The sequence below is a fragment of the Bos javanicus genome, chromosome 4 (genome assembly GCF_032452875.1).
Source record: "Bos javanicus breed banteng chromosome 4, ARS-OSU_banteng_1.0, whole genome shotgun sequence".
Taxonomy (NCBI): Eukaryota; Metazoa; Chordata; class Mammalia; order Artiodactyla; family Bovidae; genus Bos; species Bos javanicus.
This window is the reverse complement of record NC_083871.1, coordinates 76,784,293-76,806,520: the sequence shown is the minus strand read 5'-3', so window position 1 is coordinate 76,806,520 and position 22,228 is coordinate 76,784,293. Positions and strand designations below refer to the sequence as shown.

General features: G+C 45.9%; 2 protein-coding genes across 2 annotated transcripts in view; one reads left to right on the top strand and one right to left on the bottom strand.

Annotated features, from left to right (window-relative positions):
• The window catches only part of ADCY1 (adenylate cyclase 1), a 106,753-nt gene extending 104,878 nt beyond the window's left edge, over window positions 1–1,875 (top strand). Inside the window, exon 21 of the mRNA XM_061414405.1 lies at window positions 81–1,875. The gene's annotated coding sequence lies outside the window, so the exon portion shown is untranslated. The remainder of the gene's footprint in view (window positions 1–80) is intronic.
• Window positions 1,876–10,418: 8,543 nt separating this feature from the next.
• CCDC201 (coiled-coil domain containing 201) lies at window positions 10,419–20,543 on the bottom strand. The gene is made up of 3 exons (XM_061414404.1): window positions 19,682–20,543; window positions 13,360–13,833; window positions 10,419–12,331 (listed from the first exon to the last, which is right to left on the bottom strand). The coding sequence occupies exons 1-3, from the start codon at window positions 19,955–19,957 to the stop codon at window positions 12,245–12,247; spliced, it is 837 nt and encodes a 278-aa protein (XP_061270388.1). The 5' UTR covers window positions 19,958–20,543; the 3' UTR covers window positions 10,419–12,244.
• Window positions 20,544–22,228: the final 1,685 nt, after the last annotated feature.

Below are 22,228 nucleotides of genomic sequence, written 5' to 3'. Positions count from 1 at the left end.
GGCTGGTTCTGAGCGGCCAGGCGGGTCCCCAGGCAGTGAGTGTGCCCCACAGCCCATCCCTTGGGTGTCCCCAGGCACAGAGCCATCCTCAGCTGGGCCTGACACTGTGAGATGAAGACAGTGTGTGTTCTCTCCTCTCAGTGCTGCCCCTGCTCCAGTAGCTGGTCCCCAGCAAAGACTTACAGCATCGGGCTGCAATCCCTGCCCTGTCTTGTCATCCTTTCTGTCCTAAACCTGAATCCTGCAGTACCGTCTGCCATTGTGTCTTAGGAACTGTCCCTCAGTGAGGAGGACTGTTGTCCTGTCACTTCCTATAAGGCCTCTCTGCCATCGGCCTGGGAGAGAACCAGGCCCTCAGACGCTCCCAAGCTGCACACAGTTCCGCACTTACATGAAGCCAACCCAGCCCCCAGCAGGGGCTCTACCAGGTCAGGATCCTCTTATGTCCTTGTCACGCTACGGCGTGGAGGAGGCAGTCAGTGTTCCTTCCTGGGGATTAGAAAGCGTCCAAGAGCAGGTTTCACTGAGAACGTGTAGAAGGTGAGGCAGAGACGTGGTGTATGGTGAAGGATTGGGTGCCCCTGGAGCACAGGTGTCCCTGACTTCCCCAGGGCTGGCTGGCTCCCAGAGCTGGCTGCTCATCTTCAGCAGGATTGGATTCCAAAAACAGCTGGCAGTCCTTTATTGAGAACTGATGTTTAAGCAGAGAGGAATTCCTAGACGAACCCCCAGAGATCTGCCCACCCTTGGGCTTCATAAGTGCATGCAGGGCAGCATGCGGGACCAGCCAGCCAGAGAGCCATGTCTGGGGCTCAAGCTCCAGATGGCACTCCACGGGCAGCAGGCCCACCAGTAGCCAGAACTTGATTTTTGCCTCCCACCAGCAACCCCCACGCAACTCCTGGCCCAGGCACGCAGCACATGTCTCAGGGCACCATTCCTATGTTCCGGGAATCCTGATGAAGCCGCTGCTGCAGCCTCTTCCACGGGCCAGGGTCACCGATGCTCCCTGGGCATTAGCCCCAGAGAGGCACGTGGTTTTGCCTTCATCTCTTTTGAAACTGTGGCTGCGTGAGCCGTTTGCACTCAACATCGCATGCTGTGAAATTCCTAACCGTGTAAAACTTAGTTTGGATTCCAAAACACGCAGCATGTGCAAAGGGACAGGCCCAGGCCACCACGGGTCGTCTGCTGGCTGGCCGCAGTGCGTCCCACCTCGGCGGATCCTGGACCCTGAGCCTGTGCAGCTCCTGCACCTCTTCTGCAGTGTCTCCTCTCAGCCTCAGTGCACTCCCCTTGTCTCTCGTGCACACTGTTCACACCAATTGCACCCCACCTTGCACAAGCAGAGCTAATGTACCAATTCTGACCATCTCTTAGCAGCAGATTCCACTCCCATTTAAGGTAAACCCAAAGCTCACTCTTGGATTTTCTTTACTCATCGAGAAGGGTTGTGTGAACCCCTCGCCCTCCTGTGTCCCTCCAGGGAGCGCAGAGTGGGCTGGGGTGACACATTGTCCTGCTGGTAGAGCTCACGGAAAATGCTTCTTTAGACGCGGAAACGAAATGTCTGTACCCGAATGACAACAACTCAATATCACTGGGTAACTTCTCATGATAGATTTGTATAATCAATACGGGTCTATTTTTACGTCCACTGAACACTGTAGAGTACCTTCCAGTCTTTTCCAAGATTATTAAATTGAGACAAGTAATTGAATAATTTGTCCTATTTTTATTTGAAACAGTGAATGGACTGAAATGTTAAATGTGAATGTACATTTCTTAATTGCAACTTTTCTACTGAGTGTTTGCACTATACTTTCTGGAATCTTATTTAACAAAAATAAAGGGAAAAAAAATTGCTTGACTAAACTCCTTGGCGGTTTTAATAGAAAAGCAGTCGGTTGTGTGGATATTTTAAAGATGCCCCTATTTGTTTAACTTATCCTGCGGGGAGAGAGTGTAATTTTCTAAAATGCTGTCACCCCTTCCTTCCTTGGGCCCCCAGTGTGGGCTCTGCTCCTCTGATGAACAGCCCCCTCGAGTGACGAGCAATTGCTCCCAAGTGGGAGCAATGGATGGACACACTTAAGTTCTTTTTAACTTCTTCACCTAAACATGAGAATCCAGGGAAGATAATTTGTATTATTTGGAATTCCTCTTGACTAGTCTCTCTCTGTCTAATGAGTGTCCTTTTGCTTAATCTTTTATAAAAGAACAGGGAAAAATCTTGCCTGTCTTGAATGAAATATGAAAGTTGGGGTTCAGTCTTACTATTGGCTTGCTGTGCACTCCTACAGATCTAGTCAGTGGAGGGGCTCTGGGGTCCTGGGCCATTTGAGCAGGTGGGGATGACCACCTCCAGGCAGAGGCCACAGTGATGCAGCATATCTCAGGGCTTCCGCTGCTGCTGCTGCTAAGTTGCTTCAGTCGTGTCCGACTCTGTGCGACCCCATGGACGGCAGCCCACCAGGCTCCCCTGTCCCTGGGATTGTGGGGACAGCATTTAGCGGACTGAATGATGACTGTCTTGTGATTTAGGAAAAAAGTTCTATTCCAGCCCTGAGTGGAGTGTGGTCCCTAGTTGTGGCTGATTCTGAAACTCAGGCATCCTCAGAGAATGTCAGTGGACACCCTGCCCATATCATGGCCCTCCTTGAGAGCAGGTTAAATTGTATCTCTGCCCTGGATGAGCAAAGCTTCCTGCCGGAAGAGGCTGTGGGGTGGTATGAAGAGTGGCTGGGTGACAGTCACCATGGACAGCCGAGACCTACCCGTAGGGAGCCTGGACTACCAGGAAGCCGTGGCAGGGGTGGGCTCAGGAGAAGGGACAGGAGGAGAGGTGGGGTTCGCGGGCTCTGGAAGCGCCCAAATATCTAATGGGTTCTGTGTCATGTGGATATGAGACTGGATGCTTCTCCCTGGTTCCCATTGGACTCCTTGCTCCTCTAAGTCTTTGCTTAAATGTCAGCTTTCCCAAAGGGCCCCTTCACTTCTGTGGTTAAAGCTAGCCTCCCCACCCCTTGCCTCACTTTACTCTCTCCTGCCCATCATCACCTCTGAATATACGTACAGTATATAGATTTTTTCTGAACCACTTCCTGACTCCTCACTGGAAGGTAAGCCCCTGAGAGTAGGGATTCTGTCCTTTGTACTCACCTACTCAATAGAAATTTATCTCATGAATCAATGAATAAACAGGGTGACTATTTAGGTGGCTGTATTAGTCTCCTGTAACAAATTACCAAAAACTAGGGGGCACTTACAACCATAGAAATTTACTCTCTTACAGTCTGGAGGCTAGAAGTCTGAGATCAAGGTATCATGGGGTTGATTCCTCCTGGGGCTTGAGGGAGACCCTGTCCCAAGCCTCTTCCGTCTTCTGGTGGCCTCGGGGGTCCTGGGCTTGTGGTCCCATCACTCCAGTCTCTGCCACTGTCTTCATGTGGTCTTCTCCCTTGGTGTCTGTGTCTTCTTTGCTGTCTGCCACTGGAGTAAGGGCCCACCTTAGTGCAGATAATCTCATCTCCAGACCCGTACCTTTATTATATCTGCAAAGACCCTTATTCCAAATAAGATTTTCTATGGACTGAATTATGTGCACCCCAAATTCATATTTTTGAAGTCTATCTTCCATTGTGGCTGTGCTTGAAAATGAGGTCTTTATGGAAGTCGTCAAGGTTGAATGAGGATCACAGCAGAGAAAACTTGAGTAGCCCATGGATAATGATGGTGGTGATGGTGGTGGTGATGACAGTGGTGATGATGATGGTGGGGAAGGAGGAGGAGGTGGAGATGGAGGAGGAGCACCAGCAGCAACATCAGAAGAGCTCTGAGCACCCATGTGCATTAACCCATTTACCCTCCTCACATCCATGCTCTGGTGTGGTCACATTGGAATCTGCATTTATGCCTCTGAAGAGACAGTGATTTTTAGGGAAACACAGGTGAGTAGCTTTTTCCTGAGCAGCTGCTGTTTCCCTGGGCTGACATTGCCTGCCCAGCATCCCAGGGGCCCAGAGTAGAGGGATGCCCCAGGCAGGTGTTCACAGATTCCAGCAATGAACCTGTCCCAGCTGGGAGTCCCTGCTGGTGTAGCTGTCAGATAAGCAGTGCTGAGTGGGGGCGGGTCTAGAAGAAATGGGAAGGAATATAGATAGGGGCAAGTGGGAGGGCAGAGGAAGAGATACGACCGAGGGTTTCCAAGGGGCAGGAATGAGGGGATCTGATGACTGGGCAAATGATCCAAGGGGACTGAAAAACCACCACTAACAAAACCAAAGTGTTTATTCCCTTAGCAGACACAGGGTCATGTCCCAACACTAGCACAGGAAAAGCAAAGACAAATGGGTCAGAAAAGAAACAGTCCAAGAGAAAAACAGGCAAACCAACATGACTCAGTGCTCAAGAAAAGCAAACCACATGTTCCCCTTTCACTTATTCGGTGGGTCCAGATCACAGATTTGGGTGGTGTTTGTGCAGAAGGCAGCCCTTCTTCTGGGTCCGGGGGCTGGAATGCTAGACTGGAAGTCAGTCCCCTGAGAAGTTTGAGGACATTAACTGCCACCTCCTGGTTCCCAGCGAGCCCTGGAGAAGTGGGACCCATAGGATCCTCAGTGGGAAACTTTGTAGGAGGGTTTTCCTCTCAGGAGGTTTCTTGGGTCAGGTCTCTGTCCAGTGTGCTGAAAATTTCTGTGCTGTGTGAATGGATCAGGCTTACCCCGCTGTACGCTGTACACTGCATGCCCATGCCTTTTAATATGGAAAACACATTCTCCCTTTTTGGGAAATACTCTTGAATGATTCTATTGATAAGTAACTCCTCTCCGTTTCTCTGTCTTCACTTTCCTAATCTCCTAGTATTTGGATATTGGATAGGCGATGTTGTTCCTCTAATCTTATTTTTCCTCAGTTTGCATTTTTGGACTCTTTATGGGAGAATTCCTCAGTTTCATCTTCTAATGCTGTTATGCAGTTAATTCTGTTAAATTTTAAATTTCTGAGGCATCTTTTATCAGCTGGGTATGTCTTTGTGTGGCATCGTATTATTTCATCATTATTCCCTGAAGACAAACTTTAGGTTCTCTGATGTTTTCTTCTGCCTTCATAACCTGTTTCTTGTGCTCTTTATGTACTTCAGTCTCTCTTTGTCATTTGAAATGAGTATTTGCCATCATCTTAAAAGCTCTGCATATATGAGTGGGGTTCATCTCCTGTGGGACAGGCTGGGTGTTAATGGTGTGCCTCAGTGTTTTTCTTTGAGGTGATGCTCCATCTTCTCCTGGGGCTCTGGGCCTGGCTGCATGCATGAACTCTAGGGGGGCACCTAGACCCTCAGTGTCCAGTATGTAAACCACCCCGTACCCAGCACACACTTCAATAGTTAGAACATCTTAGCCTCCAAAGCTCCCCATGCCTCCCACCTTTCTCAAAGGTCGTCACTATCTTCAAAGTATCACATGACTTGATTAAAAAAATTCAGTGTGAGGCTCTGTCTTCTAACCAGGGAATTCAACCCATTTATTTTGTTTATGCTATCTTTGAACTTGAACAATCTTGCTTCTCAATTTCCCTAGTCTTGTTTCATTTCCCTTTTTATTGATTCACTTTATTGTAAGTATTAAGATGTGCATGTGTTCTCAGTTGCTCAGTCATGTCTGACTCTTTGTAACCCCATGGACTGTAGCCCGCCAGGCTCTTCTGTCCATGGAATTCTGCAGGTAAGAATACGGGAGTGGGTTGCCATTTCCTTCTCCAGGGGATCTTCCCGACCCAGGGATCAAACCCACATCTCTTAAGTCTCCTGCATTGGCAGGTGAATTCTTTACCACTGTGCCACCTGGGAAGCCCAGAGTATTAAGACTGCCAGAGGGAAAAGAAAATTTCATTATTCACAGTATTAATTGCTACATTATCCCGCACTCAATAAACAATGCTGAGTGCCAAGATGGCAATGATGTTTTGCCTCTATTCTCATCTCTAAACACTGGAGAATATAATTGGTAAAGTTAACCCAACAGTCAAATGGAAGAATAAAGCAACCGAGAGCCTTTTGCTTGGCTGGAATCTTATTTCCTGTTGCATGTTCTTCCAAGTGATAGATGCCAGTCAGCCTTATTCTGCCCTGCCTTTGAGGATGATTTATAAAAAGTTGAATTATTGATAAGAGAGAGAATGAATGTTTTGGGTGCTCTGATAAACATGAAAACAAAGTAAGAAAAATGGCAAGTGGGAAAAGAAAAAGTGTTTTCATTGAAGCAGTAGTGCATTCACTTCTGAATAATTCAGGGTCAAAAGGTAAAAAGATGATGTTGTTACTGAAAAATAGATACTTGAACTGTCATCATTGCCCCACCCTAATAACATGCTATTATTAGCTATTATTTTAGTCCTGTGCTTTTTAAAATTTCACAAAAAGATAGCTTTTGGAGATATTACAAGTTTTGCTTCAGATTACCACAGTAAAGTGAATATTACAACAAAGTTGCACAATATTTTTGGCCTCCTAGTTATGTTTTTTGGCACAGAAAAAAGTTATATTTACACTATTCTATAGTAAGTATACAAAAGCATTATGTCTAAAAATGCACATACATTAATTAAAAAATACTTTATTGGAACTTCCCTGTTGATCTAGTGGCTAAGACTTCATGCTCCCAATGCAGGGGGCCTGGATTCAATCTCTAGTCAGAGAATTAAGAGTTTGCATTCTGCAACTAAGTTTGTATGCCAAAACTAAAGATTCTGGTGTGCCGCAACTAAGAGCACAGTCAAATAAATAAATATATATTAAAAGAAATAAAAATTAAAAAATATTGCTAAAAAATGCTGTAATTTGAGAATTTAGCAAGTCATAGTAGTAATAAAGATCACTGATCACAGATCACCATAACAAATATAATGAAAAGTTTGATATAATATGAGAATTACCAAAATGAAGTCAGTAAATGTTAGAAAAATGCCTCTGATGGACTTACTCATTGCAGGGTTCCACAAATCTTCAATTTGTAGGAAAGGTGTGATCTGTAAAACGCAATGATGTGGAGCACAATAAAATGACATATGCTTGTATTTCACTTTGATAATTTAGAAAATTTCACTTGTACTCCCCACTTTTCACCAGTTCTTGCATCTCAGACTATCCTGATGGAACAGTATTTCTTTCATCTTTTAGGAGATCATTTACCTCAGGCCTCCGTGATAAATTAACCTTATGTTCATCTGTAAATCTCTTCATCTCCTTTCTCAAAAGGTTAAAAAAAAACACCTGAAGACACAGCTATCGGTTGACAGTTATTTTCTCTGAGATACCCCATTCAAATTTAGTTTATAGTGAGGGATGACTTCTGTGACTGCTGCTGAGAAATCTTTCAGTCAAATTGCTTTTCCTTTATGCTGTCTTAGGGTTCCCAGAGAAATTAAACCAACTGTGTGTGTGTGTGTGTGTGGTCCAGGGGTTGGGGTTGGTGGGGGGCAGAGGGAGAGGAAGGGAGGGAGGGTAAGAAGGAAGGAGGGGAAGAAAGAAATGTATTTTAAGGAATTGGTTCACAAGGATGTAGAGACTGGCAAGTCCAGATTCTGCAGGGCAGGTCAGCAGGCTGAAAATCCAGGGAAGAGTGGAGGCTGCAGCTTGAGTCTGAAGGCCCTCTGGAGGTAGAATCTCCTCTTCATGGGACCCAAGTCTTTTCTCTTAAGGCTTTCAACTGATTGGATGAGGACCACCCACATATGGAAGGTCATCTGCTTTACTCAAAAATCGACTGACACAAATGTTAATTTCATCTAAAAAAAAAAAAACCTTCACAGTGACATCTAGATTGATGTTTGACCGAACTACTGGGCACCATATCCCAGCAAAGTTGACACATAAAATTAACCATCACTTATGATGTACAGTTTTTCTCTGATAGAGTCTTTAATTTCAGATAAAATCAACTCATAGGAAAGAGATTTTAAAATCATTCTGAGAAGCACAATATCCCCAAAGTAGAAAAAAGGACATTTACAGACTTCTCAGAGAAAAAATACAGCTGACTAGAAAACAAGGAAATATGCTCAACAGAACTATACCAGTGAAAGAAATGAAAATAGAAAACAATTTTCCTATCACCTTTCAATTTGGTAAATGTCTTAAAAGATTAAAAAGTATTTATTTGGCTTTGCTGGGTCTCTGTTGTAACACGAGGGATCTTTCACTGCAGTGTATGCAGGCTTACTTGCTCTGTGGCATGTGGTTCTTAGTTCCCTGGTCAGGGATTGAACCCATGTCTTCTCATTGCAAGGTGGATTCTTAAGCACTGAACCATCAGGAAAATTCCTAGAAGACTTTTTAACACTGGCAAAACCACAGTGAACTCCTGCTTGGGCACTGCTCTTGGGAATTTGTAACTCACTTGGTAACACAAAACAGACCACAAAGTGCTAACATTCTTAAATCCGGTAAAAACTTCTAGGATTCTACCTAACAAAATCAGTAGACATGGGCACAAAGCATTTTGTACCAAAGTTGTCATCACAGTGTTATTTTTAATGATGAAAACTTGGGAACACATTGGTGGACAGAATTCTAAAGCTGCCCCCCACCAAAGACTCCATGCCTTCTAATCTCCAGACCTGTGACTGGGATGAGATATAACCCCCACCTCCAGCTGTGCGATTGCTTATATCACCAGGCACACCAGACCTCATGAAGGCCCTTAAAAGCAGGGAACTTTCTTTGGTTGGTAAATGCATGTGGCCTTGGGGATCTAAGAGCAGCACCTGGCCCACAGCAAGCGAGGAAAGAGGACCTTGAGTCCCATGACCACAGGGAACTGGGTTCTGTTCTTGCCCAGGTATTCCAGGTGAGAGCCTGCCTTGATCTCACCTGGAGTGATCCCAGGCAGAGGCCCAACTGAGCCACCAGAACTGAGCTAATAGGTGGATGGAGCTGCTAAATTTGTGGTCATTTGTTGTGAAGTCATAGAAAACTAAAACACAACAGAAAGTAAGGTACTCTAATATACAAACCAAACATTCAGCAATAGGGAAATTGGAACACATGAGGTGGGCGTGTTCATACAACAAATGCAGTCTCCACAGAGCAATTTTCTGAACCATGCTTGATGACAAGGGGGAATGCTTGGGGTGTGTGGACATCAAATACACACATTGTGTATAAATAGGATTTTAGGGAAAAATTTATTATTTAAATAAATATTTGAGATAACTTCTCATTTTAAATAGAAACTGCACCAGGAAACAGCATGTATTTCCTTTGCTCATGTATTTTAAAATTGTATTTTCTGCAGGACATATGAGTTTGCAAACAAAACAAGAATTAAGGAAATCCAGTGCTGGTCCAAGTCACACCCATGCTGGCCTCTAAACGACTATGATTAGCGTAATTCCCAGGGGCTATTATCAGAGGTTTGTCATTTTGCTCACAGACAACCATTCATTTCGAGATCTTGCAGCTTCTCATTATGCCACCTGAGTGGCAGCACCCATTGTCCTGAGTGACTTGGTCTGAGAATATCCCCTCCAGTTCATTCCCAGCATTTCCAGGGCCAGCCCTTCTTGAGGACACAGCTGACTGCTGGAGGTCAGAGGGACTCCACTCTGACCGCACCTTACTGCCCTCGGGCAGCTGACTGGCCAGCACTGGCTTGTGTGAAGAAGGAACTTCTTCAGTCTGCTTCCCACCAGCGCCCTCCTGTGGACGGAACATGCTCACACTCTGTTTTATTTGTGAAAGTCACAAGAATTGCACTTTAAACATTTTAAGGAGTGGGCCTATAGATACTTACATATATTCCAATTGTATAAATATAAGAATTTTTTTTTTGTCAAACTGCATGACATGTGGGATCTTAGCTCCCCAACCAGGGATCAAACCAGTGCCCCCTGCACTGGGAGCTCGGATCTTAACCACTGGACCACCAAGGAAGTCCCTGGCTTAAAAAAAAATTTTTTTTTAATCTAGTTTTTGGCCACACTGTGTAGCATGTGAGATCTTAGTTCTTCGACCGGGAATCAAACTCACTCCCCCTGCATTTGGAGCACAGAGTCTTAACCTCTGGACCACCAGGGAAGTCAAGAATCTGTTTTCTTAATACTTGAGAGTGTGGACTAAGAATGTCGCCTGCCATTTCAGTAAACAAATGATTTTGTTAGCTAAGGTGCAGATCAAAGGAATGACTTCAACGAGTCCAGACTCTTGCATCTCTCATACGTAGAAAAGCACTAAAAGCTTTGAGATGTCTGTTTCTTTAATTAGCAGTAATCTTATGTTCGACCACGCTTCCCCCTTGCCACCCCTAGACTCAAATATATTCTGGCTCCTCCTTTACCTCTTCGAAACAGTCTCTCCGAGTGACTGGAGAGGCTGTATAGTGGGCTTAAGCTCTGAGTAAATCTGCAGAATAAAACAATTGTCAACTTTTAAGTTGTGCTTTTTTTCAGTCAACAAGAGAAAACTCAATGTAAAATATCTAGGAATTTATCTCATGGGTAAAACTTTCTCCCGAGTACCTGTAATTCCCAATCTTTCAAAAACAAGTTTTCCCACAGTCCCTGCATTATTTTTCCTTCCTTCCTGGACTCATTCTCAATAGGAATTTTTCAAAGGACGAAGAGAGATAAAAGTCATTTGGTTACACATCAGAATCACTTTGCATCAGACACAGGCTTTGGAAACAGTTCTCATGAAAACAATTTATTTTTAATAATAAAGGTGGGCAGAATTACATTGCAGTGTTTATCTCCATGTTATTTGATTAAAGTCAGTTTTTCTGCTTCTTACATTTTTACAAAAGTATAAACTTATTTCTATAATCTGATAATTGCTATAAAAAAGGAAAAAGTGAACACATCGAATAGCCATATAAAGGAAGAACTAGCTCACAAAACTTAAATGTTTAAATGCACTACACAGTAAGTAAGTTCTTACCACATATAAATGAACACCCACAAATCACATTTGAAGTAACTATTTCATCCTTGCAGCCCCCAACTGCATCTAATACTTTATGAGGAATTCCATCATTCCTTCTTTATTCAAAAACCTCTGCATAAAACGGAGGCTTCTCCAGGAATCAATGTCCTGAGCTGGAATGCCCTCCACCCACCCAGCAGCTCCAGAGTAAGCCTTTCCTCTTTCTCTTAGGCCATCCTTGACCGTGCCTGCCCTTGGAACCTGCCATGTCCTGTCTCCTGTCATGTCCGGCCAGCCTGAGACTCTGTTTAGGGTGCCCTGTTGGAGTCTGCTCTAGCAATAGGCTTTATCTGTGTCCCTGAGAAGAGCCAGGTCTCCTAGGACTGGCCTGGAGGAGGGGCTGTGGAGGTGTGCAGGATGGTACTGAAAACATAAGCAATCTTTGTTTTTTAGAAGGCAGAAAATAAACATTTTTTTTAAGGTAAAGTGGGGCGTGAAAGCATTTGCAAAAATAAAACTAGCTCTATGTTGGTAACCACAATGTGTCCACTAACAGACAAGTCTCAGAGACATCTGGACCTGGGAGGCTAATGCGAGGTTTGTGTTGATCGAAGTGCCCCAGGCACCCTGCTTCATTTTCCTTATAGCATGAGGGTCATAGATACCTCCAGCCCTTTGGTGGGATCCTTATCCTAAGCAATGAGGCAGAGAGCTCAGCTCTAGAAAAGGACGGGAGAAGGCCTCTGCTACTAGAGGGGGTTAAATTCCTCTCCCAACAACACTAAACAAACCAGTGCCCGCAAACTGTCAGAATATCTTCCAAATGAGAGCCACTGCTCTGGTCTTTCCTGGAATGGTGTTCAAAGCCTGCTAGGTGTGAAGGCTTGTCCACCGAAGCCAGGTGGGTTGCTAGGCAGCCCACCTTAAACTTGGTCCTGTTCCCTACACTGTGTCATCCTAGTATCTCAGACTCACCTGGCTGTGCTGGGGAAGGAGGCAGGGTGGGTGGGAAGAAGACGTATCTCATCTCCGGGTACTCCAGGGTGTCCCTGGGGCATCCATCTCCCCTGTCCACACCTGCCCACCGCCCCCTACATCCCTTCATCTTTGCTGGGGATGAAGACCCCATGTTTGGAATCTGAGTAACAAGATCATCAGCCAGTTCCTCCCACCCCATCCAGAGGCACAATGGAGAGCAAGGTCAGACCCAGGGCAAGTCCTGAGGAAGGTCTACAGACATACAGATGGTTGGACGGACAGATGAGTAAGTCAGGCCATGGCAGGAGCTCCTGAGCACAGCTGCGTCCTGGGCCCAGGGCTGAGCACTCAGTCGTCCTCGATGGTGAGTTCGTGCTGGGTGGCCTCCTCGATGTTCTGAAGCAGGTGGATTTCCCACTGCCTCACTCGCTCTGTCTGTTAACAGAAAGGCATCTCTGAGGTCCACCTTGTAAGAACACTGATCTTTGCCAGAGACAAGCTGGGTAGGAAAAGCAGGTGCCCATCCAGGACTGCAAGGCCCTCACATGGGCCTGCTCTTGGGCACCATGCAGGACTGACAAGTGAAAGCCAGCCTGGCCAGCCTTTGCATGCCAGGCACTATGACCTCATGATGGAGCCAGTCAGACCCCAGGGGACTGAGCCCAGTGTGAGGACAAGCAGGTACATGAGAGAATGGAGGGAGCTAGGACCCCAGGATCTGACAAGGGCAGAGAGGGGTTGCAGGGGAGGAGACAGGAACAAGGAGGGATCCGCCAGGCATGGGCAGAGAGTGTGAGGGGTGGGGTGGGCACTTGCAAATGAGTGTGTGAGGCTGTCTAGACAGGCCATTTTCCTGCTATGTCTTCTAGGGGCTCTTCTAGGGCAGCTGAGGGCAGGTAAAGGAGGAAGGGCCCCTAGGACAGTGGGATGGGGGTGGGATGACTCAGGCTGCTGAACAAGGTAGAGAAGACGGGGGTGGGATGACTCAGGCTGCTGAACAAGGTACAGGCACGTAGAAACACAGTGGGCAAAGTTCAGATGCCTTAGCCTGATCTGGTAGTGTGTGGTGTGAGGGCTGGATCTCAGAGGACAAGTCACAGCTCAGAGGAGGACAGAGACAGCGGCTTTCCAGGGACTCCACTCCATCCCCCCAGCCCCAGGACAGGCTGATAGGTGTGCTATGGAGTTCAAGGAGTACATGGGAACTGTGGGAGGTACAAGTGAAAGTCCTTCTTGTGGGGTCACGGGGACCCCTCAGAGTCGGGGAAGGGCGGGTACAGGCAGGGCCCTGGGCTGGATGGTCTCCTTCAGTCCTGGTGACCTCATGATGCCCAGGACATGACCCATCAGTGAGGAAAGAGCAGCATTTACTCTCTCAACTGTCACCAGGCTGCCTTCCATGGGGGGCCTTGGGCAGGGACTCCAAGCTCTGGGGGATGGGCTGGGGTCGGGTTGCGTCCTACCACAGCAGCCAGCCTCTTTAGGTCCCGAGGCCTCCTCCTGGCGGTGTCTGGGATCCCGGGCAATCCCAAGTTTGGTGGCGATCTCCTTGCTGGTGGGGACTTGCCCCGCTGCTGCTGCTGGGTGACTGAGGCTGGCACGGGCGGGTCTTCCTCAAAAGCAAAGGGGTCTGAGTTGGATCCAAGCTGCTCACTGGACACTTCAGAGGCCTTGATGGTAGAAAGCCGCCTCTTTCTGAAGGAGGCCATGAGGCTGACCCCTCCTGGGGATGACAGGAGGTCCCAGGAGGAGCGTGCAGGTCGTGGGGACCTGCCTGCAGGGCCCCTTTCCTGGTGGCTGGGGACATCACCCTGTAACCCTGAGTGCCAGCTGAGGGCAGCTCCAGCTGGGGTGCTGTGCTTCAGGGCCCACCTCAGGGATGACCGTCTGGTCACGGAAGAAAGGCTCTCATCCTCAGGGGAGCTCAACCCAGAAGCCTGTCAAAACAAAACACAGAGGTCAGTGTCCCAGAAGGTCAGTCACAGCCGGGGCGAGCCTTGGGCTGGACACCAAGCCTCCGGGGAACTTTCCTGAGGTGTGACCACTATGAGGCAGGCCCTCCAGTTCTTCCCCAGTGAGGGGAGCCTCCAGCACTAAGCTGAAGCCTGGCCTAGGACAAGACCACCCTCATACTCTGTCTGCCTTTTTACTAGTTTTCTCTCTTTTTTTGGTTAAAATGTTAAGCATCCATCAAAAAGATTTTTCTTTTTTTAAGGATAGACTGAAAAACAGATGACTTTTAGATAATGTTTCTTTAAAAAAGTTTGAAATGTCAATGAAATCACCTTAACCTTGAAACTCAGTATGAAAAAGCAAAATTGCAGTTTTTTTTGTATGTAAATGCAATCACATTGGGTGGGCATGGGTGCTTAGAGTGGGGTAGGATGTTTTCTCAAAAATCTTGATAATATCCCAATCCCAAACATATTGATAGGTGGTAGTGATTTCATCATGGCCACTTTTCTTCTTCCAAAATAAACCTTTGATTAAACCATCAGAGGTGCTGAAAGTACAGTCTAGAGAGGGTTTCCTATGGAAACATTTAATTCATGGAGTGTGTTGGAACTTTCAAAATCGAGGTGGGTGTAATCATCACCCAGGAACTGAGGGGAAGTCAAGTTCAGGTGGGGTGAGTGACTGGAAGCAGGTAAGCAGCAGGGCTGAGTTGTGGACCAGAGCTGGTGATGCCCACATTCGGGGATGCCTGGTTACACCCATCAAGATGCCTCAAGCTGGGCCAGAAAGCAGGGAGAAAGTGCTCCCTCCGCTTGGGAGGATGAGCTAATCGCAATCACTTACACATGGTCTACTGTGCAGCCCTTGGGGTCCTTTTGAACACTGTTTCATTTAGCAAAAACCCTTGGAAATAGATTGCTGTAACTCTAACAAGGGCTTCCCAGGTGGTTCTGTGGCAAAGAATCTGCCTGCCAAGTAGGAGACCTGGGTTTCATCACTGGGTCAGGAAGATTCCGTGGAGAAGGAAGTGGCAATAAACTCCAGTATTCTTGCCTGGAGAATCCCGTGGACAGAGGAGCCTGGCGGGCTCAGTCCATGGGGATAACAAAGAGTCAGTCATGACTTAAGTCACTAAGCAGCAGCCGCAACTCTTATTGACCTGAAAGATAGGATTTACTCCAGAGAATCGAGTTGGCATCAGAAATTGCCAAACTGTCTTCCATCCCACTGGCAGCACAAGAGGATTCTGGTTCCTGCATATCCTCACCAACATTTGGTATTGTCTGTTTTTAATTTTTTTTAAAAATTTCAGTATTTCTAATATATGAGTAGTGGTATCTAATTTGCATAGTAGTCTTCATTTGAATTTCTATAATGTCCAATGATGGTAAATAAATGAAACGATGTTCACTATCTATCTTGTTTGGTGGAGTAAAGTTCAAACAGCTGCCACATCTAGAATAAACTCACCTATTCAATGACTCTCAGATTGGATTAGAACACAAATCCAACTTCGCACTGTATACAGTAGGATGCACTAAAGATCAGAAGCTCAAGAAAGTTTCGAAGTAGGATCAAACAATGGAGGGACTTCACTATTTATATCAGAAAAGGCCGAATTCATAGCAGAATACATTAATATATCAAGACCACAAAAGTACAGTGTAATAAAAAATAAAAGTGAAAAATTTTCTATTATAATTATCTTTGCACCAGATAGTATAGCATCAACATTCATAGAGCAAAATTCGAGAAATAAGGAGAAACAGAAATGAAGTAGTGATAATTCACTTTTATTTTTTTAGCCCCTGCTAGATTAAGGAGATGGAGAAGGCAATGGCACCCTACTCTAGTCCTCTTGCCTGGAAAATCCCATGGACAGAGGAGCCTGGTAGGCTGCAGTCCATGGGGTCGCTAAGAGTCAGACACGACTGAGCGACTTCACTTTCACTTTTCACTTCATGCATTGGAGAAGGAAATGGCAACCCACTCCAGTGTTCTTGCCTGGAGAATCCCAGGGATGGGGGAGCCTGGTGGGCTGCCATCTCTGGGGTCGCATAGAGTCGGACACGACTGAAGCGACTTAGCAGCAGCAGCAGCAGATCAAGGAGAAAAAGAAATGATCTAAACGCCTTGGAAGATAATCAGCACCTGTGAAAGGAGACTAAGTCTTCTACTTCAAACAGGGACCAAGATCTCAGAATAAAGACGTGGGGTGAGGAGGAAAACTGGGACTTTCACAAAAGAGAAACTTCAAGGAGAGATATTTTTTATTAAAAAGAGCTACCTTTAACTAACCCATTTATGAAAGTGAAAAAAGAACCAGTAATTCAATTCTGGAAATTTGAATACAATTATATTGTAACATATTGAAAGTTTACAGATAAAATGATTTAGTATTGCTTTCAAATATTTATACACAAAGCTTACAGATAAAAAAAAAGTACTGTTTTACATAAATAATCTCCTAGTCATACACATGAGAAATGGGAAAAAACTGGGATTTCAAAGGAGTAGGGAAGAGAGATCTTTTTCTCATTACATGTTGTTTGGCCTGGTTGGCCATTTGGGAAAAAAAAAAAAAAGAATGGTAAAATCATGCCCCTACCTCATGCCTTACATAAAATAAATTACAAGGAATTGAATATTATACTCTTTAAAAATTCATATATTATTAGAAAAAGAACAATAATTAAAAAAAAATCTAAAACAAAGTTGGATTCTTATTCACATCATTCATCATGATAAATTCCAAATGGATATAAGATTTAAATATAAAAAAACAAAGCTATAAAAGTATTGGAAGGAAATAGTGGTGAATTTCTCTGTAAATTTGTCAGAAGTAAGGTTTTCTAACTATCTCATAATACAGAAGCCATAAAAAAGAAAAAATTAAACTAAATATAATTTTTAAAAAGATGATACACTAAGTAGGATAGGTAAACCACACATTTCAGAAGAGATAAATAAGGGCTTAATCTTTCTAATACCTAGGAGAAAGCTGACAAACTAAAGGATAAATATGCTAGGACCTTTAACAGTGTTTTATATACAGTGTTTTAAATATACTGACAAGGAAAGATCTCTTTGTTTTAGGTAGAATTCTTTTGTACAAACTGAGGAAAAAAGAATCTAAAGAAAGTTCTAGAAGAGGCTAAAAACATGTTTACTTAAAGTATAAACATAAAGGTGGACAGAGGGTGATGGGAGTCACTGTGTACTTGTCTATGTTTTTTTTTTTATTTTGAAACCAGGGGCATGTGTTACCTATTTACAAATGAAAAAGGAAAAAGAAGCCCCTACTTGTCTGGTGAGGAGACACAGAAACTCAAGAAATCCCAAGAAAATCCCTGGTTTGGGGAGGGGGTGTGCGGTGATTGAGGGCTCCTTAGTCAGCTGGTGCCACTGGAGCCAAAATACAGGTTATGAAGGTCAGGTTTTGAACTTCACCTGGGGCCTGTTACCTAATTCTGCAGCCCTGCTTTCCATTTTGCATCTGGGACAAGGCAACGTCTGGGTTCCCCTCTGTCTCCCATCGATTCCCTTGGCCTCCAGGCTTTCCCCAGAGAGGTGGAGTCGTTCGGTCATGTCCGACTCTTTGCAGCCCTGTGGACTGTAGCCCGCCAGGCTCCTCCGTCCATGAAAATTTCCAGGCAAGAATATTGGAGTGGGTTGTCATTTCCTTCTCCAGGGGAACTTCCCAACCCAGGGATGGAACCCACATCTTTCACCTCTCCTGCATTGGCAGGTGGATTCTTCACCACTAGTGAGCCACCTGGACTCCCCCGCAGGAGTGGGGAGGGGGCAGCAGAAGGGGCTGTGTGGCAGAACAGGGGAATCCCCTCTGATGTCTCTGGGATGGCGCCCTGGGTGTGGTACCCAGGCAAGTCGGGGTTCTGAGCACAGGTCGCTGGCGGGGGGAGAAAAGCGGACAGGGGTCTCTGGACCAGGGAAGTCGTGTAGCGCCTCGGACAAGGAGCAGGAGGCCCCTTGATATTATTAGCTCAGGGCCTGTCTGACTAACCTGGAGCTCAGGCAGGACTCTGCGGCTGTTTCCAGCGCGGCAGGAGCCGGGGATTTCTATCTCGGCCCCCTGAAGCATCCCTCCACTCCCCCATCCCCAGCCCCATCCTGTCCCGGCCTACCTGCCCCTGGACACATTCGGAAGCCTCCCTCCCCACTGCCCCACCTTGACCCTACCTCCCGGCACCCGCCTCCCCCGCCCCTTTCCAGTCCTCACTCCAAACTGGTCCACATCATGCTCTGGCCTACCTTCGCCCCATGCTCCATCCTGCCTCCCAGCGGGGACCAGATGCCGGCAGCGCTCTCCGAGAGCCCCTGCGCCCTGAAGTACCTGCGGTGTCGGTGCTGCAGGCCCACGCAGGTGTGCAGGAGCCCACCTGTGCGCAGTCTTCCGTTGATGACTGCGCAGGCGCAGGGCAGCTGGGGCGGAGGGGGAGGGGGGGAGCGGGGGAGGAGTGGAGGCCGGGCACCGAGCCTTGAGGGTCTTCACCTGGCTCACTGCCTTTGTGTCCCTGGGTTGTGAGTACTAACTCAGGGAGTCAGGGCCCATGGGTGCCTGGGGACGGCCTCCAACAATGGGCCAAGCATAGCACTCTCACCACGTGCCAAATGGTTTATCAACATCCTCAAAGGAGTGGGGATCATCATTCCAACTTAGTCCCCTAAGGCGCTGAGACCAAGGACATGGCAACCCTCTTGCCCTTGCTACTAATCTTCTATTTTTAAAAAGTGTTATCCATCTGAGCTTTGCCCATAAGTCACTGTGTGATTTTGGGTGGATGGATGTCGTCACTGTTTTTTCCTTTGTCTATAAATTTAGGCAATGTCTGAGGTCATAGTTTTCCTAATGTTCTGAGATCTTTGAATCCTGGAGGCACCCTAGAGTACTGAAGGCGATTGTCAGAGACGAGGCTTCTCCAGGGAACCCTTCCCCACACGTTAGCAGAGACCATCACAACTGAGAAAGCGCTTCAGATTCAAGTGCTGCTGGGCAGTGGAAGGGAGCCCTCTTCACCACGCTGCTGGGGCTCTTAGTGGACACAGCCCTTCTGGAGGGCAGGTCAGCTAGGTGCAAGGCTTGAGAGCGTGCTCAGCCTTTGACAGAGCAGTTCCATTTACAGGAGCACGCACACCCGTGTCCTCAGTTGCTCAGTCGTGTCCGACTCTTTGCAACCCTATGGACTGTAGCCCGCCAGGCTCAGTTCTCCAGGCAAGAATACTGGAGTGGGTTGCCACTCCTCCTCCAGGAGATCTTCCTGACCCAGGGATCGAACCTGAGTCATCTTCATTGCAGGCGGATTCTTTACCATTGAGCCACAGGGGAAGGCCCTTATAGGAGCACCAGGAAGCAATCAGACCAAGTAGTCACTCGTTTTGTGTTATATCTGTGGAGTGCTGTCTTTAAGAACCCCGACAGAAGTGCACACACATCCAAGGACACGGAATGCCCTGCAGCCAGAAGTCTGTGTTTCAACATATGTGCGTCCATGTGCATGTATGTACACACACATATGCTGTGGATGTAAATACACACTGTAGACAAAATGTTCGTAATATATGAAATGAAAAAATGCTGTAGAACAGATAGTACGACATGATCCCATTTTAAAATTACACAGTACATGCCATACACACACACACAGACACAAACACACACACCCAAAAAGAGATTCGTGGAGATGGGAACATTGGTAACATCTAGGTGTCAGCATAATAGGTAAATTTTAATATCATTTAAATCCATTTTATATTTTTCTAAAAAGAACATGTAAATTAGTAAACAATAATTAAAAAAATAAAGCTCACCTGGTACAGTGGATCATTTTCCAGATGGGGAAACTGAGGGCTGCAGAGGGGAAGGGTTTGCCCAAAGTCCTGGATGAATAAGGTGGGGGCTTCCTGGACACCACTCCAGTGTCCTGAGGTCTGGGTCAATGTTTTGCTGCTGCATCGGTACACCCCTACGGTCCTCCTGACCTCATGGCACTTAGGCACACTGCTTTGAGCATAATGTAAGCCTCTTTTGTTTGTGTTTGTGAATAAAAACATTGTGAAATCTGCAGTGTGTGTCCAGAGTCGCATTAGTCTAGCACACAGGGTCACCTGTGAGCGGTGCCTTTCACTATGACATGGGGCAGCCCTCTGGGGAGAAACATGGGGGTGTGGGTATGTGCAAAGGCCCCACAGGGGCTCCAAGCCTGGCCCATGGCAGCAGCTGACCCGCAGTCTCCAAGGTCCTCATCTTTGCCCACAGCCCAGTACATTCCTTGTGTTGACCCTCGGAGGTTCAGTAGCCCAGAACCCGGATTCCCCTCACTGTGCAGGCGAGGACCTGGAGAGGCTAAACTCGAGTGTGATTCAAGTACAAGTTTCAGGCATGCACATGCCTGCTAGTCTGCCACACAGAAACCTGCATTATAGGTACAAATACTGCTCTAGGTGTAGAAGAGCTCGTTCAGAGCTTGGGTCTGGGCATTTTGAAGGTGTGGGCCCAGGATGAGAGTCACGCCATGGTGTGTTCTGGTCATGTGTAGGAAAGCCTCAGTACAGCGCTTGGCGTGTGGTAAGTCCTCAGCGATGGGCATGAGTCAGTGTGACTCTTGCCCATGCTGTTACGATTGTCATCCTCCATTGGTGGTTTCCATTTGCACCTCACATTGCTGCCTCTTCTGAACTCCAGCATGATGAATTACCTCTTGTTTCTGTATTGTATAATATATATTTTTATTTTCTGCATCAGATGATGTTTTGGCATCTTAGAAACTTTCTGGCTGGGGAGATATTGGCTCTCCTTAGGTAGAAAAGGGCTCATCCAGGAGCATGTTTTTGATATAAGAACCAATCAGTCCAGAGCCAGGCCTATTCTATCTAGGCTGTGCTTCCCTGTAAGCAAAATTCTTCTGTGTTAGTCACCCCAGGGCTAGATACCAGACAACCAGAGGCCACCCCTATGCCTTAAAGCCACTAGCATTATCCAAACTAGCCAGTCCTAAGCTGTTCACCCTGCTCTGCCCTGCCTTTCCCATGGAGACCTCAGGAAAGGCCATGGCTTTGATCTCTCCCTTGCTCTTGTTCTCTCTCTCTTGGCCACTCTGGTGCTTCTCCTGTGGCTCTGCATGGCATACTGGACCTCCTGTGTCCAGGACCTGGGAGCGAAATACATATTTTATTTATTCAGATCTACTCCTGTGGTCCATCAATTTTAAAATTCCATACCCAAAACATAACATCTTAGTACTGTTTCTACACAACCAATATGCTCAGGGTTGCCTTTGACTCCAGGTTACAAATAAGAGGCTAATAGTTGGTACCACTTTACAATAATAGGAGGAGAATAACATCCATAAAGTTAATAAATAAGTACAAATATTGCTTTAATATAATTCAAATTTTCAAAGAGAAAATGCCAGAATTTTCTTCAAAACAGAAAGCACCAGGCCCACATAGAATCCTACTGAACATTTAAGGAAGAAGTTATACCAATTCTCTATAATAATCTTGCAGAATATTGAAGCAGAGGGGATAATTCCTAGTCCATTCTATGAGACCAGTATTACCATTACACCAAAAATGGATGAAGACATTACAATAAAAGAAGACTACAGACCAATGTCTCTCATTAACATAGAAACAAAAATTCTCAACAAAATATTAGAAAATTGAATCCAATAGTGTACTAAAAAGAATCACATGACTTGACCAAATAGGATTTATCCCAGGTTTACAGGCTGGATCAACACTAAAATTATGGAGAAGGAAATGGCAACCCACTCCAGTATTCTTGCCTGGAAAAGTCCATGGACAGAGGAGCCTGGCAGGCTGCAGTCCATGGGGTTACATGACTGAGCATGTGTGTGTGCATGAGGGTGGAGGGTCACGGGTTGGTAGCAATAAACTGGTAGAACTAAAAAAAAAAAAACAAAAAAAACAACACTAAAATTAATGTACTCTATCACATAATAGGCTAAGGAAGTACCACACAATAATACCAATAGACACAGAAAAAGCATTTGACAAATTCAACACCAATTCATGATAAAAACTCAGTAGACTAAAAATAGAAGGGAACTTTCTCAACTTGTTGATGATTATCTACAAGAAAACTACAGCTAAGTCATGCTTAATAGTGAGAAGCTCAAAGCTTTCTCAATAGCAGTAGGCACAGGAAAGGATGACCTCTTTCACCATTACATGACAACATTGTACTCGAAGTCCTAGACAATGCAGTAAGACAGGAGAAGGAAATAAAAGCATACAGATTGGGGAGGAAGAATTCAAATTGGGTTTATTTGCAGACTGACATGGCCGTCTAGGAAAAAAAGAAATCTGGAAGAATCAGCAAAAAGATTCCTG

Excerpts from the sequence above, each read along its gene's own strand:
- CCDC201 (XM_061414404.1), bottom strand. The coding sequence starts at position 19,957 with ATGCGACTCTGGACACACACTGCAGATTTCACAATGTTTTTATTCACA. Across the intron at positions 13,834-19,681 it reads AAAATGATCCACTGTACCAG|GCTTCTGGGTTGAGCTCCCC; the intron begins GTGAGCTTTATT and ends TTGTTTTGACAG. Across the intron at positions 12,332-13,359 it reads TAAAGAGGCTGGCTGCTGTG|ACAGAGCGAGTGAGGCAGTG; the intron begins GTAGGACGCAAC and ends TTCTGTTAACAG.